Source organism: Diceros bicornis, chromosome 31 (assembly GCF_020826845.1).
Source record: "Diceros bicornis minor isolate mBicDic1 chromosome 31, mDicBic1.mat.cur, whole genome shotgun sequence".
Classification (NCBI taxonomy): domain Eukaryota; kingdom Metazoa; phylum Chordata; class Mammalia; order Perissodactyla; family Rhinocerotidae; genus Diceros; species Diceros bicornis.
In genome coordinates, this window is record NC_080770.1 from 7,336,698 (window position 1) to 7,356,629 (window position 19,932).

The window sequence follows — 19,932 nt, forward strand, 5'->3', positions numbered from 1 at the left end:
GGCGCCCGACTGCGCATTCGCGGCCGCCTCGGGCGGGCGGGCGGTCATGGAGCCTGTGGTCCCCTGGCGCGTGCGCTCTTCTATGTTCGCGGACCCGGTCTGGAGAAGACCGGATCCCAGAACTTGAAGGACCTACAGGCTGTCTCAGTCAGCGTCCCCGGAGCTGGAAGCCCCTCCCCGGCTTCCCTCCGCTTGCACACCCCCAGCCACGGGACGCTCACTGCCTCACAGACTTTCCGTGGACAGCGCCCGCCGCTCCAGTAGGCGTCCTCCTAGTGGACTACTCCCTGGGGTCGTGGCTCCATCCAGCGTTGGACGACGCAGCATGTTCTCCTCCTGAGACCCACAGCCCGGCCTCCGAGCCCCTACAACCAGTATTGGCAGCAGACCCTGCCTGCCCACGTTCCCTGGATTGGGTTTTTAACCTGCGCCCCGTGAACTGCTAAGGAGCTCCAGATGAGCTTCTGTGTGTTGGTGAACCCCCTGAAATTGAGTGCAAAATTTGGCGCATCTGTGTGTGTGTGTGTGTGTGTATTTCTTGAGAAGAGGGGCTCTAACTTGAAGTTATTTAACATTAAAAACCCAGCTCACACGGTTCCTCCTGACACCCACACCCCACAGTTGCTAGATCTGGCGGTCCCTGTGCAGTCCATCTGTTACGGTGTGATGCCTGTGCCCCTTTAAAGGTCCGCCCCCTCCCCCACCGGACTGGGAGTCGCCAAAGGCAGAGGCCATTCTGTCTTACTCGCTCTTGAATTTCTAGAACCCAACATGTATGCTGGCGACTGGGGGTGGAGGAGTCGCAGCTGTTGCTCTTTGAGACGCCCCCCTCCTCAGGAGCAGAGGCGGGGCTGTGTGTGCTGGGAGGGGGCAGCCAGAACAGCGGGAGCTCCTGGGGGATGCGAGAACAAGCTAAGCCGGCTGCCTACCCACCTACCGCCTGCTACTCCCAACCCGCAGCCTCTTCCCACCACCACTGGAAGTCTCACGCTGTATTTTCCATAAAGCGTTTAATTTTTCTCAGGGACTGGACTTCTGGTCTGGGCTTGGGTGGAGTGCCTGTCAGGCTGGCTGCCGGTGGGTTCTGTCCTTGGGGGGCTCTGAGAAGAGTGCTCCATTCTCACCCCTGTTGACCTGTGTCTCCTTAAAGATGAAGACACAGATAGAGGTCACTGCGCTCTGCAGTTCGCCACCCTCATGCCCAAGGAGACCTGGGCTATAGGAGGGGAAAGGCCATTGTCACTGATGATGTGGGTTCAAATCTGGCTCCTATGCTATGTGACCCTGAGCCAGTGACTTCCTCTCCTTGAGCCTTAGTTTCCTTATTGTGAATTGGGCCTCATAATCCCTGCTCTGCACTAGGTTCTTCTAAAGCATAAGGGACAGTATACCTGGGGTGACTGGAGTGGCACTAGCCCATCATGGGGCCTTGGTGTGTGGCCACTCAGATGGCCACAGGTTCCCAGACTGGCTCTGCTGCTTATTTGCTCCTGTGACCTTGGGCAAGACCCTGCCCTTCAGGTGCTTAGTTTCCTCACTGGGAAGTGGGGAAAATAACCCTGGCCCTGTCTTCCTCAGGCGACATGGAGGACAGGGCCTGGGGAAGACCCTGCTGACTGCTAGAACTAGTCCTCCAGACCTGGGAGTAGATGGGGCAGGACTGAAGCTTAGATTAAGGGTGGATCAATGTGGCTTCCCACGGAGTCCCTCTGCCTTTCCCCAGGGCAGGGAGACAGAGTTCAGAGGGCTGGTGATGGCGCCTCTTCTCCCCGCAGCTGGGCAGAGCCGGTTCCTTGGTCAGCTAGACGGTCTCACCTGGGTTTCCTGGAGGTCCCCTCCTTGTCCCCCTTTCCCGCCTCCACCAGCAGCTGCTCCTCATCCAGTCCCAGTGCCGACAGCACCTGGGAGAAGCGCCGGGCCACAGTGAGCCGGGCGTTGGCCTGAGGAGAGAGAGGAGGGGTTCCTGCTCTGCACCAGGGCTGCCGAGGACACAGTGGGGCTCTGGGTACTGAGGGCGTCCCAGGGCTTCCAGATGGGCAGCAGCCAGGGGTCCCATCTAAGGGGGCCCACTCCCACCTTGCTTCCTACCCACTCAGCCTGGGAGAAGCCCTGTGCCAGCCCTCACCTGCATGGCCTGCTGGAACAGGTAGGGCCGGGCCTGCACCCTGTGCTGGATGCCCTGCAACTCTGCCTGGTACTCAGCAAAGCGCTGTCGCTCCTGGCGCCTGCAGGGAGACAGGCCTCTGGGCAGCTAACCGTGGACACAGCCATCCCCACTCCTGAGCCCACTCGTCCTCACTAAGGACTTTATGTTTATGTTCTCTGGCCGTTGCCTTTGCAAAGCCATTTCATTCCCATCCTCACCCTGGATTCCTTCTGAGGTCAGTGGGGCAGGAGTTATTTGACCCATTTTACCCTTGATGCACCTGAGGCTCAGGAGGGTTGAGGAACCTGTCCAAGGTTGCACAGCTGGGAAGTGAGAGACTGAGTCCTGAGCCCAAGTCTGCAGGCTGTGCAGCCAGGGCTCCCCCAGCCTTGCAGCCACCCCCAAGGGAGAGGGGCCATCACTGGCTTCTGAGCAACTGGGCATCTGCTTGCACAGCCTCTCCTCTCCCCGTGTCCACACCCCTGCACCCTTTCACACTGCACCTGCGAGGAGGATGCTGTGGCCTTGGGCAAGGCCCCACTCTGGGCTCTGGGCTCAGTTTTCTTGTCTGTGCCATAGCAGGGACTGGACAAGCTTGCCAGCATCCTCTGTGGTTCTGATAAGCAGACAGCTTAGCAGTTGGGACAGAAGAACTAAAGAAATGTGTTGCAAATGAAAAGAGCACATCCCAGAAAGATCAGGGTTCCACTGGGGAAGCACAAATCCATTTACAAAAACCCAGTTTGTGCGCTTGTCACAAATGTGTCTGCTCAAAAAGCTGAGCATCCTGGCAGCAAGAGGGGCCCTCTGGCCACACCGTGCTCCGGACCAGGCATCCTTCTGTGAAGCACATAAGAGAAGCCGAGGGGCGTGGTGGCAGCACCCACACACAGGACAGGAGAGCAGCAGGCAAGAATCCGAGACTCGTGCTGGGACCTCCAGCAAGTATGCTGGGCCCCATGGAAAAACACTGCCTTGCTGTGGACCCTTGGTTATGTGCCAGGGAAGGACGCCACCACAGCATGGCTTGATGAGCAGTGTGTAGGTCTGTGTCCAGAATCCGAGCCTGCGAACCCCCGGCTGCCGAAGCGGAGCGCGCAAAGTTAACCACTACGCCACTGGGCCGGCCCCCCACCTTTTTTTTTTTCATGGTCAAACTATAGGAAGAGAAGAACACTGATGACTCTTCACTGACCATCAACAGTGGTCGTCTCCAGGAGTGGGATCACAGGCGCTGTTCCCATTGTACAAGAACAATTTTGGTAATATTTGAACTTTTGTAGTAAGCATGTCTGGCATTTGAAATCGGAAAAACAAGACTTGAAAGTGTAATAATGCAGGTAGAACATTTTAACCTGAGCGTTCCACAGCTGCAGGGCTTGTTATTATTAACTGGGTGACCTTGGCCCGGCCCCTTCTCCTCCCATGGCTTAGTGTCTTCATCTGTAGAGTGTGGCCCGCCTGCCTGGGCGGGAGGGTGGCCGTGGAGTTTCAGCCCTGAGGGAAGGGGAGGGCTGGGTCTCCTTGGTCCTTGTCTGACACCTCACACTGCCTCCCTGCCCTCTCCCCACCGGGCCCTCCGCAGCCCTGGCCTCCTACCTCAGCTCCTCCAGCTTGTGCTGGGCAGCCCCTGGCCCCCGGCTCCCTCTGGGCGCGTAGGCTGCCAGGCAGCGAGCCACCTGCTGCTGAACCTGCTGCTCCCGGGCCCTCCGCAGCTCAGCCTGCCGCCGCTCCTCCCGCTGCTGCCGCTCCCAGGCCTGCAGCAGGCTTCTTGGGGGGTGAGAGGGGAAAAAAGAGGGATGGGAAAAGTCAGCTGGGCACAGGCGTCTCAGAGAGGGTCAGGTCCCGGGTAGGGGAGTATGGGGTCTGAAGGGATTGCAGGAGCCCAGAAAGCCGAGAGCCTGGGGGATGGGCTTTGTCGTGGAAGTCTGACCTGATGGAGGCTGCCTCTGGGGCTCGGCCCTCAGGCCCAGCTCAAGGCCTTCCTGCCCACTCCAGCCAGCCCTGTGCCCCAACTCTGAATGACCTGAGCTCTGTGGAGCTCAGTGCACACATCTGTGACCTCGCCTGTATTGCTACCTTCCCCTTGCAAAGGGGAGGGTAGGGGCCAGATCTTGTTCTTCTCCCTGGCCCCCATATCTGGTAGGAGCTAGGTGAATACCTTTTGGTTTGAGGGACAGACCAATGGGTGAATGGATGGGAAAGAGGAACAAAATGCTGATGGGATCAATGGATGGATGAAGGGATGAATGAATGGTGCAGATGGTTGAACAGACAGCACCTAGCTTGACCTGGAACATTCTTCCCCCAGATCTCATAGCCATTTCCTTCTTGTCAATCAGGTCTTTGCTCAAATGTCAAGGAAAGAGAGACTCCCTGACCACTCCATCTACCTCTCAGGTATTTTCCATCTCTATCTATATATTTTGGTCATTTCTTTATTAATTATCCTTCCTCCCAAGTAGAATGTAAGCCTCATGAGAGGAGGGTTCCTTGTCTGTCCTCTTCACCACCAGCCCCAGCACCTAGGATAGTGCCTAACATAGACAGAAACTCGAATCCATGCATAATTGATTCGTCGTCATTTAGAAAGATGGACTGAGACAAATAAAGGGGTAGACGCAGTCACTCACTCAGCACATACTTATTGAGCACCAACCAGGTGCCAGGTCCTGTGTAGGGCACCAGAGAAGCCATGATCAATAAGATCTGACATCCGCCCTCATGGAGCCCTCAACCTGTACACGGGATGGACAGACAGCCCAGCACCCCAGTGCAATGTGGTGTGGCAAGAGCCACGACGGATGCAAGCACAGAGGAGAGCTTCCCAGGGGGCACCTGGCTTGGAAGTTGAAAAATGGACCTGAGTTAGCTGGGTGGGTAAGGGAGAGAGGTAGTCCCAGGAGAGGAGGGAGGGAGAGCATGGGGCATCCCAGCCACTTGGACCAGTTGGCGTGGGAGACAGGAGCCTCCTTACCAAGGAATCTGGGCTTTGTCCCAAGGGAACTGGGAAGCACAGAAGGATTTCAAGCAGGGGATGACAGGGTAAGAACTGAGGGGTGCTATCCAAATGCTGAATGGAGTCCCACCTGCCACTTCTAACCCGTCGCCAAGGCCCATTGAGCCAGCTTGTGGCTTGTGTCAATAGACAGTTGGCCAAGCAGACAGACAGGCAGATGGATGGGTGGATGGGTGAATCAACAGATGATTGGGTGATCAGAAAGACTGGTGAATGGATAAATGAAGGAATGGGTGAGAGGATGAAGGACAATGTCTCTTGAAGAACTGGCTCCTTCTCTGCTCCCTGCCCGTGGCTTCCCCCTCTTTCTTCTTCCACTTACCTGGTAGCCTCCTGTCGCTTGTGGAAGGTACGGTTAGGGAAGTTGGCAAACAGGAAAGTCTCGTTGTTTCCCAAGGCATGGGCCTTCCCACTCCGGTTGGAGGCCTGGACAGCAGCCCGCAGAGCCTTCCAGGGCTGCTTTTCGGGGCCTATCCACAGTGGGACAGGTCAGGGACTACTCTCTCCTGGCCCCCTGGGCAATCCTACCCAGCCGTGTCTGAACTCCTGGCCCAGGCCGCTGGCTCCCTGACCTCTCTCCCCGCTATGAAGCTTCCTGGGGAGCCCAGGTGCTGAGCCCACACTCACCACAGTCCAAGTCTTGCTGCAACTTCCTCTGCAGCTTCTCCAGGTCCCATGGCCCCTGCAGCTCCTTGGCTCTAGACTTCCTCCTCTGTGGCCCTCGGAGGATGTTGGAGCTGGCGCTGCTCCACTGGCCCTGCCGTTCACTGTCATCTGAGGCCTCCTCACCAGAATTCTGCCCCCTTCTCCGAGAACCAGCCCTCCTTCTGGGGGGCATGCTGTGCTCTCCCTCCTCCGCCTCCTCTGTGGCCTCTGCAAACCACTCCTCCTCCAAGATGGAGCCCCTGCTGGGGAGCTGGGGCAGTTCCCCAGGGCTCAGACCCCTCTCGGCCTCTTCTCCCCCTGGGGCTTCCAGCTCAGCGGCCTCCTCGGACTCCGACCCTGACCCTGACCTCTTCTCGGGCTGCTGGGGGCCACACTCACTGGCTGGCTCCAGCTCTTGGCTCTCCCCTTTGCCAGGAGGGATGGAGACGCAGCCCCAGGCCCTCAGTTGCTGTCTCCTCTCCAGGTGTGGCACCTCCGTCTTCCAGCAGAAGCCATGGGCCTCTAGGAGGTTGGCTGTGGGCTTGCGCTTGGACTTGTGCTGGGGAGCCGCTGGGGGCAAGGGCAGGTCTTGGTGGCCAGGGGCCAAGGAGGAGCCAGGCTGAAGCAGAGCCCTGCCATCCACGCTGAAGCTCTCCCAGGCCCACTGGAAGGGGAAGGAGGGTTTCCGAGGAGGAGAGGGGAAGAGACTGAGGAGGGAGAGGGCAGGGGGCAGAGTCAGGGCGCCGGCCCCCAGTGGAGCCTGACACCCAGCATCCCTCCCAGCCCCTCCCGCAGTTGCTTACTTCTCAGCCTCAGCACAGCCATGCCCTTTCTTGTTCCGGCCCCTGGGCCCCTGCTCCTTCTGGTTCTTCTTTGCCGTCTGCCCTGCGCTCCGAGACCTCTGCTGCTGGCCCAGAATTACACCATCGCGGCTCTCGAGATGCCCCTGAGGGAAGACAGGAGAGGAGACCCAGCTGGGAGCAGCCTCCTGGACCACCTCTCACCTCGCCCGGGGACCCTCCTCTTCTGTGCACCCTGGCTGGCCCCTCTGGGCCCTCATTACCACTGAAACTGATCACTACCTCAATTCTTCCTATTAAACTAGCTATTGACTCAGCACCTGCTGGGTGCTCAGGACTTTCCCGCATTAACTCATTTAACCTTCCAAGGACCCTATGAGGTGGATACTCGCTATCACCCCCATCAAGCCGCTGAGAACCTTGAGGCTCAGGGAGGTGAAATCACTGGACTAGGTCACACAGCTGGTAAGTGGAGCCAGGACCTGAACATGTTGAGCCTGTCCCCAGGGCCCGGATTAGTCACCAGTGCACTATGCTGCCTCTGGGCCCTGGACAGCTCTTCTGAATGCCCCACAGGGCACTGGACTTGCTAAGCCAAGGTGGAAGGCACTCATTTTCTTTCTCGAAACCCTGCTCCTCCTGCAGTATTCCCTAAATTGCTCCATCGGAAGCCTGGGAGTCGTCCCTGGGCGGCATCCTCATCTTCATTCCATACCCTTTAGGCCTCCCCAAGGTTCCTGCCCACCTTGGGCCTCCCTGACTCTCATCTGGGCCTCAGCTCCAGTCTCAAGGCTTCTCAAGGGCCTCCCTCCGCCCTGGCCTCCCCCGACCCCAGACAGCCAGCCTGCCTCTGGGCAGTTGGAAGTCCCCCCGCCCGGGGCCTCCCTCACCTGCTCAATCCGGGAGATGCCGGAGAGAAGCCTGAGCAGCCCTGTGGGTGTCCCCGAATCCTGGAGCCCTGTGTCCTGCCCTGGTCTCCCCATCGTGGTCCTGACCAGCTGTTGGTGGGTGTTTAGCATGTTGATGTCCTGCCCCATCCCACCCCCATCTGCCAGCCTTGGAACTGCCCTCCCTACCATCTCTATGGCAACCAGTCCTCAGCTAGTCTCAAGGGCTCTGGCAAAAAACAGGCCAGGAAGGGTACCCCAGGGTATATGAAGCCAAATTCCCTGTAGGGAAGAGAGTTCAGCAGGATGCTAAGGAATAGTCCAGGCCTTGGAGTCCAGAGACCCAGGGCCAAGTCCTGCCTCTGCTCCTGACTCTGCAGGACTCCCGTTGACCTGGTGTAAGTCCCCTAACCTCGCTTGGCCTGTGTGTCCCCCTTTATCTGTAAATGGGACCTTAGGATTCAGCCATCTGGAAGAGTCCTCACATCCTGTGACGTTGGCCAGATGGCACCTGAGACGGGCCTTCTCCCTCCACCTGCCTCCTGGGCTGCCCCCCAGCCCCGGGTGAGCCCCTGTGGGGGCCAAACTGACCTCTCACAAGATCTTGTTCAAACCGCTTGCCTCCCAGCCCCTGACAGGGCGGGAAAGGCCAGGAAGTTGAATGCCACGCCCAGGAGCAAGGCAGCAGGCAAACCAGAGCCGGTTGGAGGCTCTGGAGGGAGTTAGAGCATTTGAATCTTATTCCAAACTTCTAAGCATCCCAAAAAGGCTTGATGTGGTAAATCCCCATGGGACGCCTGGCGCTGACTCCTACAACCAACAGTATAGGGACGTGGTGCTGAGCTGAGACCCTGGAGACGCAGTGGCCAGGGCTGGAGGCCTGGCTTGGTCTATCACCAGCTCTGCGACCTTAGGCAAGTCACTTCTGTACAAACCTGGAATCATGGGCCCATCCCATAGGTTTGTTGCAAAGTTTAAATGAAATCACAAAGACGATGCACTTGGTAAATATTTGTTATTATTACTGCTAGTAATAACTGACCATTATTAGGAGGCAGTAGAGCATAATGGTTAGAGCACAGAGGAAGCGCTGGGGTCTGAATCCTAGCTCCTCCTCTCATCACGTACCTTCCTGGTGCCTCTGTTTCCTCATGGGCAACGTGAGGGGTTATAATCATATCTGCCTCCCAGGGCCGTGGTCAGGATTCAATCAGTTAATATATTCAGATACACAGAGAACATTCCACGGCTCGTAACTGCTATGTAAGAGTTGTTATTAATTAGCCAACGATGCGGCCACAATGAGGCAGGTCATGGAAGAAAATCCCAGAAGATGTCCTACAGGCATGATCTTCTCAGAGCTTGTTCCTGTGGACCCTCATCTGCCCTCAGACTCCATCCCAGTAACCCCTCTGCAGGGAGGGAGCACATCCAGTTTAACAGCCTAAATAATGCTCCGGGCAAAGATCTTTTGCCACTCAGAATAGGTAAACTCTGCTCTTTCTGATGGGCTGCCATCCCCACCCACCCGCCTCCTCTGCCGAATGTCACCCACGGGACCCCAGGTGGAAGGCGCATGTGTAGCCTGCTCATTTTCAGAGAGCAAGCTGCCTCCAGATCCAGTTGATTTTCTGGACAAACTCTGGACCACTGCCTTCCTTTCTCCGTCAATATTTTTCATGAGGTGCATCCAGACCTCTTCTCTTCTCTAGCCACGCTCCCTTCTCAAGTGAGCTCGCCCAGTCTGACAGCACGAAAAGCCATCCGCTGCCTTCTGACTGCCCCCAAGTTTACGTATCTCAGCCCCGACTTCTCCCACAAAGTCCAGACTGGTATCCAACGGCCGTTCGACAGCTCCACTTCAATGATGAGTAAACCTCTTCATTTGACCTGTTGAAAGTCAGACCGTCCGTCTGCCCCGCCTCAGTCAAGGCCACGTCCATCCTTCCTGTTGCTCAGGCCAAAACCCTGGCATCACCCTGGACTCCCCTCTCTCACACTCTGTACCCCACGTACTAGCAGACCCTACTGGCTCCACCTGCAGAATTCAGGCAGAATCCAGCCACTTCTCCCCACCTCCACCATTAACGGGCTTCCCCAAACCACCACCCGCTCTCATCTGGATCACTGCAGTAACCCCTTCATCTGGCTTCTGCTCGTGCCCTGATTCTTTTCTCTACTCGTAGCCAGAGTGATCCGGTTAAGACCAGAGCCTGTCATGCCTTTGTTCAAAACGCTCAAGTGGTTCCCATCTCTCACAGATTAAAAGCTGAAGTCCCTACATGGCCTACTAGTTCCTGCATGATCCGTCTGCCCCGTCTACCTGCAGGTCCCATCACTGCCCACTCACTCTCATCCAACCACAGTATTCCTTCAGCATACCAGTCAGTCCTGCCTCAGTGCCTTTGCACTTGCTGCTGCTTCTTCCTGAAATGCTCTCTCCGCAGAATCCATACGGCTCACTCTTTCACTTCCTTTAGGTTTCTGCTAAAATGTCACCTGCCAAAGACTATCTAAGTATCACCGTGCCCTCGCTCTACTTTACTTATCAACACTTCCTATATATTGACTTGTTTACAGCCTGCTCAAGGATGTGGCTCCAGCAACTGGTCCCCTCTCTCCTCAGCAACTTGTCATTCCCTTTGGAATCATTTCCATCCGCACAGATGTGCTGTCATTTCTCTCTTGCCCCACTTCTCCTTCCCCAATACTGCTCCATTTTGCTATTCCCCTTTGCAGCAAAACCTCCTGAGAGTTGACTTTGCCAACGTCAAGTTCCCCTCCTGTTTTCTCTTGGACCCACTCTCTACAGGCTGCCGCCCCTGCCGCCCACCAAACCTGGTCCTGCCTCCATCACGAGTGGCTGCCCCATTGCTAACCCCAAGGTGCAGCGGACCCTCCTACCCCTCTGTCTCCTCCTTCCCAGGAGAAGGCTCAGCCCGCAGTCCTCTTTGCCCACACTCCTCTCCTGGTGGTCTCATCCAGGCTCATGTTTTAAAGGCTGTCTATTTGCAAATGAGTCTCAAATTTATGTCGTCCAGACATCTCTCTCAAACTTGGAACTTGATTCCTCTCTCCCAAACTCCGATTGCCTTCTCCACTACTCCTCCGGGATGTCTAACAGGCATCTCAAATGTAGCTGGCCTCTTGATCTTCCCCACAGCCCCCGCCATCTTGGCCTAATGGCTATTCTTTCCTTCCAGTTTCTTGAGCCAAAACCTGGGCTCCTTCTTCTCTTACTTGCTGCGTCCTCTCCAGCAGTTAATCCTCATGTCAAAGTGTATTCAGAAGCTGACACGTCCCGTGCCACCTAAATTTCTGTAGACTTCTATATAATGCTTGTTTTCAGTCAATTCTCAAACCAGCAACCTGAACCATTCTTTTAAAACCTCTGCTTAAAACCCTGCAATGGTGGTTTTTTAAAAATTGTGGTAAAATGTACCTAACATGAAAATTTACCATTTTAACCATTTTTCAGGTTACAATTCAGTGGTATTAAGTATATTCACAAAGTGTTGTGCAACCATCACCACTATCAATCTCCAGAACTTTTTTTATCATCCCAAACTGAAACTCTCTACCCATTAAACAGTACCTCCCCATTTCCCCAGCCCCTGACAAGCACCATTCTACTTTCCATCTCTATGCATTTGACTATTCTAGGAGCCTCACGTAAGTGGGATCATACAATATTTGTCCGTTAGTGTCTGGTTTATTTCACTTAGCGTAATGTCTTTAAGGTCCATCCGTGTTGTAGCATGTGTCAGAATTTCCTTCCTTTTTAAGGCTCAATAATATCCCATTGTATGTATATACCACATTTTCTTTATCCATTCATCTGTTGATGGACATTTGGGTTGTTTTCAGCTTTTGGCTCTTGTGAATAATGCTGCTATGAGCATGTGTGTACAGATATCTATTCGAGTCCCTGCTTTCCGTTCTCTTGGGTATATACCCAGAAGTGGAATTACATGGTAATTCTGCATTTAATTTTTGAGGAATCATCATACTATTTTCCACAATGGTTGCACTATTTTGTATTCCCGCCAGCAATGCGCAAGAGTTCCGATTTTTTTACATCCTTGCCAACATTTGTTCTGTTCTGTTTTTTTGGTAGTAGCCTCCTTGTGGATATGACCTGCAATGGTTTTGAAAACTCAAACTCAAAGCCCTGCAATGGCCTACGGGGCCCCCCTAATCTGGCTCCTCACCCCACTGCCTCTCCTAGTTCATCCTCTGCTGTTTTTCCCTCCCCTGCCCCAAGCACCGCCTCACCTCTGTCCTGCCCGTTCCCTCTGCCTGCAGTGTTCTTCCTCCAGACATCTGTGTGGCTCAGCCCTTCAACTTCTTCAGGCTGGTGCTCAAATGTCAACTTTCCAGAGACCCCACCCTGACCACCGTATTTAGAACTGCAACCTGCCCCCAGACACACACACTTGACCCCTCTTTCTCTGCTCTTTTTTCTTTTTTCCCATTGAACTTATCACTTTCTAACATTCACCTTCTGTTATGGGCTGAATTTCTCCTCCCCCAAATTCATATGTTGAAGTTCTAACCCCAGTACATCAGAATGTGACTGTATTTGGAGATAGTGTCTTTAAAGAGGTGATTCAGTTAAAATGAGGTCATAGGGACGGGCCCTAATCCACTATGTCCGGTGTCTCTATAAGAAGAGGTGATTAGGACACAGACACACACAGAAGGAAGCCCATGTGAACACAGTGGAGGAAGATGGCCGTCTACCAGCCAAGAAGAGAGGCCTTAGGAGAAACCAACTCTGCCAACATCTTGATCTTGGACTTCTGGCCTCCAGATTCGTGAGAAAATTAATTTCTGTTGGTTAAATTTCTATTGCCCATGGTACTTTTTTATGGCAGCCCTAGCAAACGAATACATCTTCTATTAAATTCATGTATTTGTTATGCTCATCATTTGTCCTTCCTGGTTAGCTCTAAGCTCCTTGAGAGCAGGGTCTTAATTCTTGTTCACAACTGTTTCCCCAGCACCTAGCACAGAGCCTGCCCATCACAGACCCTCAATAACTGTGCTTTGACTGAATGAATGGACAAAAATACACTGCAGAGTTCTATCATCTCATGGAGAAAACTGTTTGGAATAACTTATGAACATCTGCAGGTTGCTGCTTCTCATGAACCTGTCTTTGGATTCCAGATTGGGACCCAACAGTGTGTCAGTAAAGCGACGTGAACTCAACACAACCTTGCAATAAATGATGGGCACACACACCGGCATCTTTTGAAATATATGAACACATGCACGGGTATAAAATATATCTCCTCTGAGGTGGGGCTCAGAAAGGGACGAGGAGCAGAGGGGCAGGAAGGCACCCTGGGGACTGGCAGGACCCATGCTGAGGCTTTCTCTTTGGGATACCTTGTGGGTGCTCCAGAGACCCGTCTGGGAACTTTCAACCAAAGCTCCTCCAACAAGAATGAAGCTCCAGCTTCAGCCACAGTCCCTGGCACAGGGAGCTGCCCTGCACCCAGAACACCTTACTCTGCATGGTCCCCATCACCCCCACCATCACCAGGGGCTCGCTTGGACAAACTTCCTGTCAAACTGGCCCTGGCCTAGCTCCCTACCCCCCAGGTCTTCTGGCTCTGGCGGTCACCAGGAGGACAGTTGCTGCCCAATTCTGTCACCTTTCCATTTCCATTTCCTTGGGCACAGTCCGGTTCCAGCCATTGGGTCCTTCCAAATTTTCGAGAACAAAGGTCTACTCTGAGCCCCTCTCAAGGTCTGAGGAGAGAGGAAAGCCCAGCCCACCCCCACACGCTCCTTTCCCTTGCCCCTCCATTCTACACTCTTTTACGCCCTCCGGGAGAGTGGGTGCCAGGGCTGGCAGTACATGCTCTCAGTTACCCTCCTGTTCTGCCTACAAGGGGGTCTGGCACCTGCTTAGGAACATGGGGGCCCTTGACTATTGCTTTATGCTTGGCCTTCGATGCAAAACCTGAGACCTGAAACAGTGGACCATTTTAATATCTTGTGGTTTTATATATGTGTGTGTATGTATATAATTTCTCAACAAAAACGAGATCACACTTTTTTTGCTTAATAGTGTGTTGTGCTCATCTTTCCATGTCAGTACATGCAGAGCCACCTCAGTCTTTACCATCTTCACTGGGTGTCACAGTATGACCAACATAATTACTAAACCCGTCTCTTCGTATCAAACACGCCCGAGGCTTCCACCAGCTTCCCTATACAGACATGGCAGCAGTGGGTGTCCCTGTAAATGCGCCGTTGCACGTTAGGTATTTCTGCAAGGTCAGTTCCTATAAGCAAACTTGCTGGCTCTAAGCAATTTACATTTTTTTTTTTTTTTTTTGCTGGGAAAGATTCGCCCTGAGCTAACATCTGTTGCCAATCTTCTTCTCTCTTTTTTTTCCCCTCCCCAAAGCCCCAGTACATAGTTGTATATTCTAGTTGTAGGTCCTTCTGCTTCTTCTGTGTGAGCCACCACCACATTGGCTACTGACAGATGAGAGGTGTGATTCCGTGCTCGGGAACCGAAACCAGGCCACCGAAGCGCGCCAAACTTTAACAGCTGGCTCTGAGCAATTTACATTTTGCTAGTGCCCAGTTACTCCCCACAAATGCTCAATCAATGTAGATTCCCATCAACGGTGTTTACACCCTCACCAGCAAAGCGTATTATAATTTTTTTAAATCGTTGTTAATCTGATAGATGAAAAAATATGATCGCATTGCTATAACTTGCGTTCCCTTCATTATTTGTGAGATTCGCGTATTTTCATGTCTTTGTGGGCCATTGGTGCTCCTCTGTGAAGTGCCCGTTTGTGTCCTATGCCCATGTCTCTTCTTCTGGTCCTCGGGAGCAGAGAGCTGAGTTTGCTGGAGTCCTTAGTTCATGGTGTACAAGAATCATTAATGGATACAAGGCCACGCTCTTGTTTTGGTTTAGTTTTTTTTCTCCTTTATCTTTGATCCCCATTCCCACCCCACTTAAATATGAATGGATCCCTGTGAAATAGCTAATATCATTTTTGTGCATTTCTGGTTTTAGTTTATATAAATGGTATTATGCTGTCGATCTCATTTTTATTCATTATTTTCTTTGAACAGAATGTTTTTAAAAGCTATCTGTTGATTCTGACTGTTGCCTAGCATTCCATAGTTTGCCTCCATTACGCTTTACTCGGCCATTCTCCTGAGGGTGGATGCCAAGGTTGCTCCCAACTTCTGCTTCCGCAAAGGACACTGCAGTCAACCCATGCAAATCTCTGTGGCTTATTTACCATGGATTGAGAGTGTGGGGTCTTGGAACAAACATATACCTCATTTCAGATTGTTCTCAAGAAAGAGGCTGTACCTGTCTACATGCCTACAGAAGAGACCAAGGATTTCTATCTGCTCACACCGTGACCAAACGTTGGTATTTTTCCCCTTATGAATTTTTACTAACCTGTGGTGATAAAATGGAATCTCGTAATTTTAATTGAAGTGCACTGATTACTTCTTTGACCAAATCTTCATTACTTTTTTGCCATTTGGGCCAATCCTTCTGTGAGTCAGTTGTTTATATTCATTGCCGTTTCTTGATTGCATTTCTTGTCTTTTCCTTATTGACTTGCTGGACGTCTTTATTCACTAGATCACAACCAGCTGTCTGTTAACATTCTCTCTGAGGGTCTTTGTGGCATAGAAATCCTTAATATTGATATAGCCAGATCCATAAGTGTTTTGAATCAGAGTTTGTATTTTGACTCTCTTAAGAAGTCCTTTCCAGGCCGGCCCCGTGGCTTAGGGGTTAAGTGCGTGCGCTCCGCTGCTGGCGGCCCGGGTTCGGATCCTGGGCGCGCACCGACGCACCGCTTCTCCGGCCATGCTGAGGCCGCATTCCACATACAGCAACTAGAAGGATGCGCAGCTATGACATACAACTATCTACTGGGGCTTTGGGGGAAAAATAAATAAATAAAAATTTTTAAAAAAAGGGGATGGGCTTGTTAGAATTAAAAAAAAAAAAAGAAGAAGAAGTCCTTTCCTCATCCCTAGAGGGGCATTCTCCTATATTTTATTTTATTAGATTACAGTTTAACATCTGTGTTCAGAGTGAAATGCTCTATACTTCCTTTTCTGATATTGTCCTTATCGGTCTGGGAGTCATATGAGGAACTGGGCAGTGCTATCTCATTCTCTGTCTTCTGGAACAACTTATATAAGATAAGGACCATCTGTTCCTTGAAAGGCTGGTAGAACTTCCCTTTAAAAGTGTCCCCTTTGGGGATCTTTCATATTAGAGTCTTAGACAATTATTTTCTTTACTGACTATTGATCTATTGAAGTTTTTGATATTTTGGTGCCAATCTTGGCATTTCATATTTTTCTAGAAAGGCATTTGCTTTAAGTTTTTATATTTACTAACATACAATATTATTTGTAATATTCTTTGATATTTTAAACTTCTGTGGGAACTTAGGGGTCAGATCACATGGGGCCTGGTGGCCATGGGAAGGACACTGGATTTGTCCTAAACACAATGGAGAGGATATTGGAAGTTGTGACTGAGGCTTCAGGATAGAAAGGATATGAAACTCCAAAGTGAGCTTCTCCTGGCTAAGATCCAAATTTTATTTTATTTTTAAACATTTCTTTTTTTTTTGTGAGAGAGATCAGCCCTGAGCTAACATCTGTGCTAATCCTCCTCTTTTTGCTGAGGAAGACCGGCTCTGAGCTAACATCTATTGCCAATCCTCCTCCTTTTTTTCTTCCCCAAAGCCCCAGTAGATAGTTGTATGTCATAGTTGCACATCCTTCTAGTTGCTGTGTGTGGGACGAGGGCTCAGCATGGCCTGAGAAGCTGTACGTCGGTGCACGCCTGGGATCCGAACCCAGGCCGCCAGTAGCGGAGCGCGTGCACTTAACCGCTAAGCCACCGGGCGGGCCCCTAAGATCCAAATTTTAAAGAACATGCAAAGAACTCGTTTTGCCACTCTTGAAACTCCTGGACCATCTCAAGACTATAAAGGGATGGAGGGTGGGTTCTGAAAGGGGAATTTTGTGATGAAATTGATTTGGAAAGAGCTGCTGTCATACTGGGTTCCAACAACCCCCTCAGGGGGGCTGCCTTTTAATCCTGAATCTGGGCACCTGGAGAGCTGGAGATGGGCTCCCTGAAGTCACGGCAGTCCACTGGGCCAGCAGTACATGAGACCTCCAGAAAGGCTGCGGAGCCGCAGTGGGAACTGGCCAGTGGCAAGGTAGCAGGCAGGCTAGCTGCCCAGGGGGTTTCTATTATCCGGCACCCAACATTGTGCGTCTGTGTGTGCCAGTGAAAAGAAAACCAGAGCCAGCCATAAAGGAGGCCCTGCCCGCTTCCTAGGAGTTGCCATCAAGGGGGTGGCTCATACAGGAGACATAATAGCCCCCATAGGGGCCCACTTTAATCAAGGCCAATCAAGGAAGAACTTTCTGCACCCACTTCCCTTCCTTCCTCCCTGGACCCCAACAGCAGAGGTGTCTTGAGCTGGGGGAGCAGGAGGGAAGGGAGAAGGGGCAGACCTGACTTCCCTCCTCATCACCAGGGGCCAAAATGGCTGGAGAAGTGGAGACTATTTCATCAAGTTTAGAGATTCGTCTACAACACAAAACTGGGCATTCTAATAGAACCCGTTTAATGACTTCAGGGGATCACAGCACTGTGAGGACACATGGCACAGAAAGTCATGACTTGATGTGGGGGCAGAGAGAGAAGTTCCCCTATGAATTTTAGAGGAACAATGGGAGACAAAAATGATCTTTTATTGTATCCCACGAATCTTGTTTAGTCAAAGCAGCCCTCACAGTAGAGGATTTTGAGAGGAAGAGTGATGTAAGCTGATTTACATTTTGCTTTTCTTTTAGTTTTGGTGAGGAAGCTTGGCCCTGAGCTAACATCTGTTGCCAATCTTCCTTTTTGCTTTTTGCTTGAGGAAGATTGTCGCTGAGCTAACATCTGTGCCCATCTTCTTCTACATCTAAATCTTCCTCTATCTTGTCCATGGGATGCTACCACAGCACAGCTTGACAAGCCATGTGTAGGTCGGTGCCCAGGATCTGAACCTGTGCACCCCGGGCCGCCAAAGCGGAGCACGCAAACTTAACTACGCCACAGGGCTGGCTCCTGATTGATGTTTTTAAAAGATCCCTCTGGCTGCTGTGTAGAGATTAGACTGGAGGGCCAACGTGGGTAGAGGGAGTGTCGTCCAGGAAAGAATGGACTGGAGGACTTGGGCCAGGGAGGCAGAGAGAGGAAAGAAGAGGAGGGGTCTGGGGACCGAGCCCGGGCCTGCCACCGTTTGGAGGTCAGGAGAGGTCAGGGAGACCTCTCTTGTCTGGTCAAGAGACGCCAGTGGGGAAGAAGCGAGCCAAGAGAGTGAGGGCTCCCAGCCAAGTGAAGAATGTGTTTCAAAGAGGAGGGAGTGACCAACTGTGACAAGAGCCACCGAGAGGTCAAGGCAAGGCCAGCAGAGTTAACAACTAAATTTGGCAACCTTACTTGTTTCCTAGGCCCACATTCCAAGGACCAGATGTAGGAGGTTCATTACAGACTTTGGCTGTTGGAATGTGGCTGGGGTTGGCCTCCACCACATCACTCAGTACCTCCTCAGAGAGCCCCATCTGAAACTCTTCATTTGGAGCTAAAGTCTAGGAAAAATTTTCTTTCCCCTGAGGAATTTGTAGGCTATGTCTTCTCTGGGGGGAAAAAAAAAGCAAAGTTACTGCATCTCCTTTTTCGCTTTGGCTGCCAGAACCAAATTCGGTATTCAGTGAATAGAGCATTTTATGGACTGCATTTTATGGACTGCATTTTTATATATTTATCTTCTTTCTCCTGATCTTCCTGTTCTCTCTTTTTTTTTTTTGAAAGATTTTATTTATTTTATTTTTTCCCCCCAAAGCCACAGTAGTTAGTTGTATGTCATAGCTGTACATTCTTCTAGTTGCTGTATGTGGGACGCGGCCTCAGCATGGCCGGAGAAGCGGTGCGTCAGTGCGCGCCCGGGATCCGAACCCGGGCCGCCAGCAGCAGAGTGCAAGACTTAACCACCAAGCCACGGGGCCGGCCCTCCTGTTCTCTTTTTAATTAATATTTTCATGTTCTTGAGTCTCCATTCCTATTTTTTAATTTTATCTTCCTGTTCTTGTTGGAAGCTACTGCAGGTGCACTGGGAATGAGGCAGGTATGCAAATTAATTCCATCATTCAGCAAATATACGAAGATGCTTTGTACTAGTTAGGTCCCTTTGGTTTGCAAATGACAGAACTAAATTAAGCCAAAAAAGATAAAATATATGATTGGCTTATTTTACTAAATCATAAAAAGGGCCTGACCTTGACCTCAATTTTGCTTGGATCGAGGGACTTGAGTCCCTTTGCCTGTGTGTGAGTGTATGTGCGTGTGTGTGTGTGTCTTACTCTCCCTCATTTCCTCTCCATTTCTTTCTCTGTTGGCTTCATTCTCTCCGATGAGAATGTTGGCTACAGGCAGCACCAGGTTGCTGTCCTGGGACCTTTGCCACCACTGTAGAGAGAGGACTCTTCCCACAAACCCAGGTAGAAAAACCCCAGGGAAGAGTTCCGACATGTCCTGCCTTGAGTCCCACAGCCATCCCTGGACCAATCATGAGGACCCACAGGGGAGGGGACCTTGACCAGCAGTCCTGGAGGTACCACCTGATTGGAGTGGGGGGAGCAGTTGTCTAAAGATGGGGATGCGATTCGAGGTGGCCTGAAGGAAGAGGAACAGGGCAGACCAAAGCACAAAACACGCCCGCCACATGCCAACCATGTGCCAGGCCCTATGAAACACACTACAGATGCAGACATGAATAAGACAAGCCCCCTGCCCGTGAGATGGTCACAGTCCAGTGGGGGATGTAAAACGTGCACACACTATTACATTCCAAATCAGAGCCTGGGACGAACCTTGGAAGAGGGACAGGCAAAGGACTTGGGGAGTTCAAAGGAGGGAGAAGGACTTCTGATTCTGGTCATGAGAAAATAAGGTGGATTAAAATGATCCTTTTGCCACAAACAACTAAGACACTGGACAAAGTATAAGAAACAACTACTTTCAGGGGCCCGGCCCCGTGGCTTAGTGGTTAAGTGCGTGCGCTCCGCTACTGGTGGCCCGGGTTCGGATCCCGGGCGCCCAGTGATGCACCGGCCATGCTGAGGCCGCGTCCCACATACAGCAACTAGAAGGATGTGCAACTATGACATACAACTATCTACTGGGGCTTCGGAGAGAAAAAGGGAAAAATAAAAGGAGGAGGATTGGCAATAGATGTTAGCTCAAGGCCGGTCTTCCTCAGTAAAAAGGAGGAGGATTGGCATGGCTGTTAGCTCAGGGCTGATCTTCCTCACAAAAAAAAAAAAACAAACAAAACGAAACAACTACTTTCA

At 51.8% G+C, this 19,932-nt stretch overlaps 1 protein-coding gene across 1 annotated transcript; it reads right to left on the reverse strand.

Annotated features, from left to right (window-relative positions):
* Positions 1–717: 717 nt before the first annotated feature.
* Positions 718–7,647, reverse strand: TSGA10IP (testis specific 10 interacting protein). The gene is given in 9 exon segments (XM_058526382.1): positions 718–1,055; positions 1,058–1,143; positions 1,816–1,940; positions 2,126–2,225; positions 3,746–3,916; positions 5,488–5,635; positions 5,793–6,517; positions 6,614–6,756; positions 7,501–7,647. Coding segments are annotated over 9 exon segments (1,680 nt in total). The 3' UTR covers positions 718–1,020.
* Positions 7,648–19,932: the final 12,285 nt, after the last annotated feature.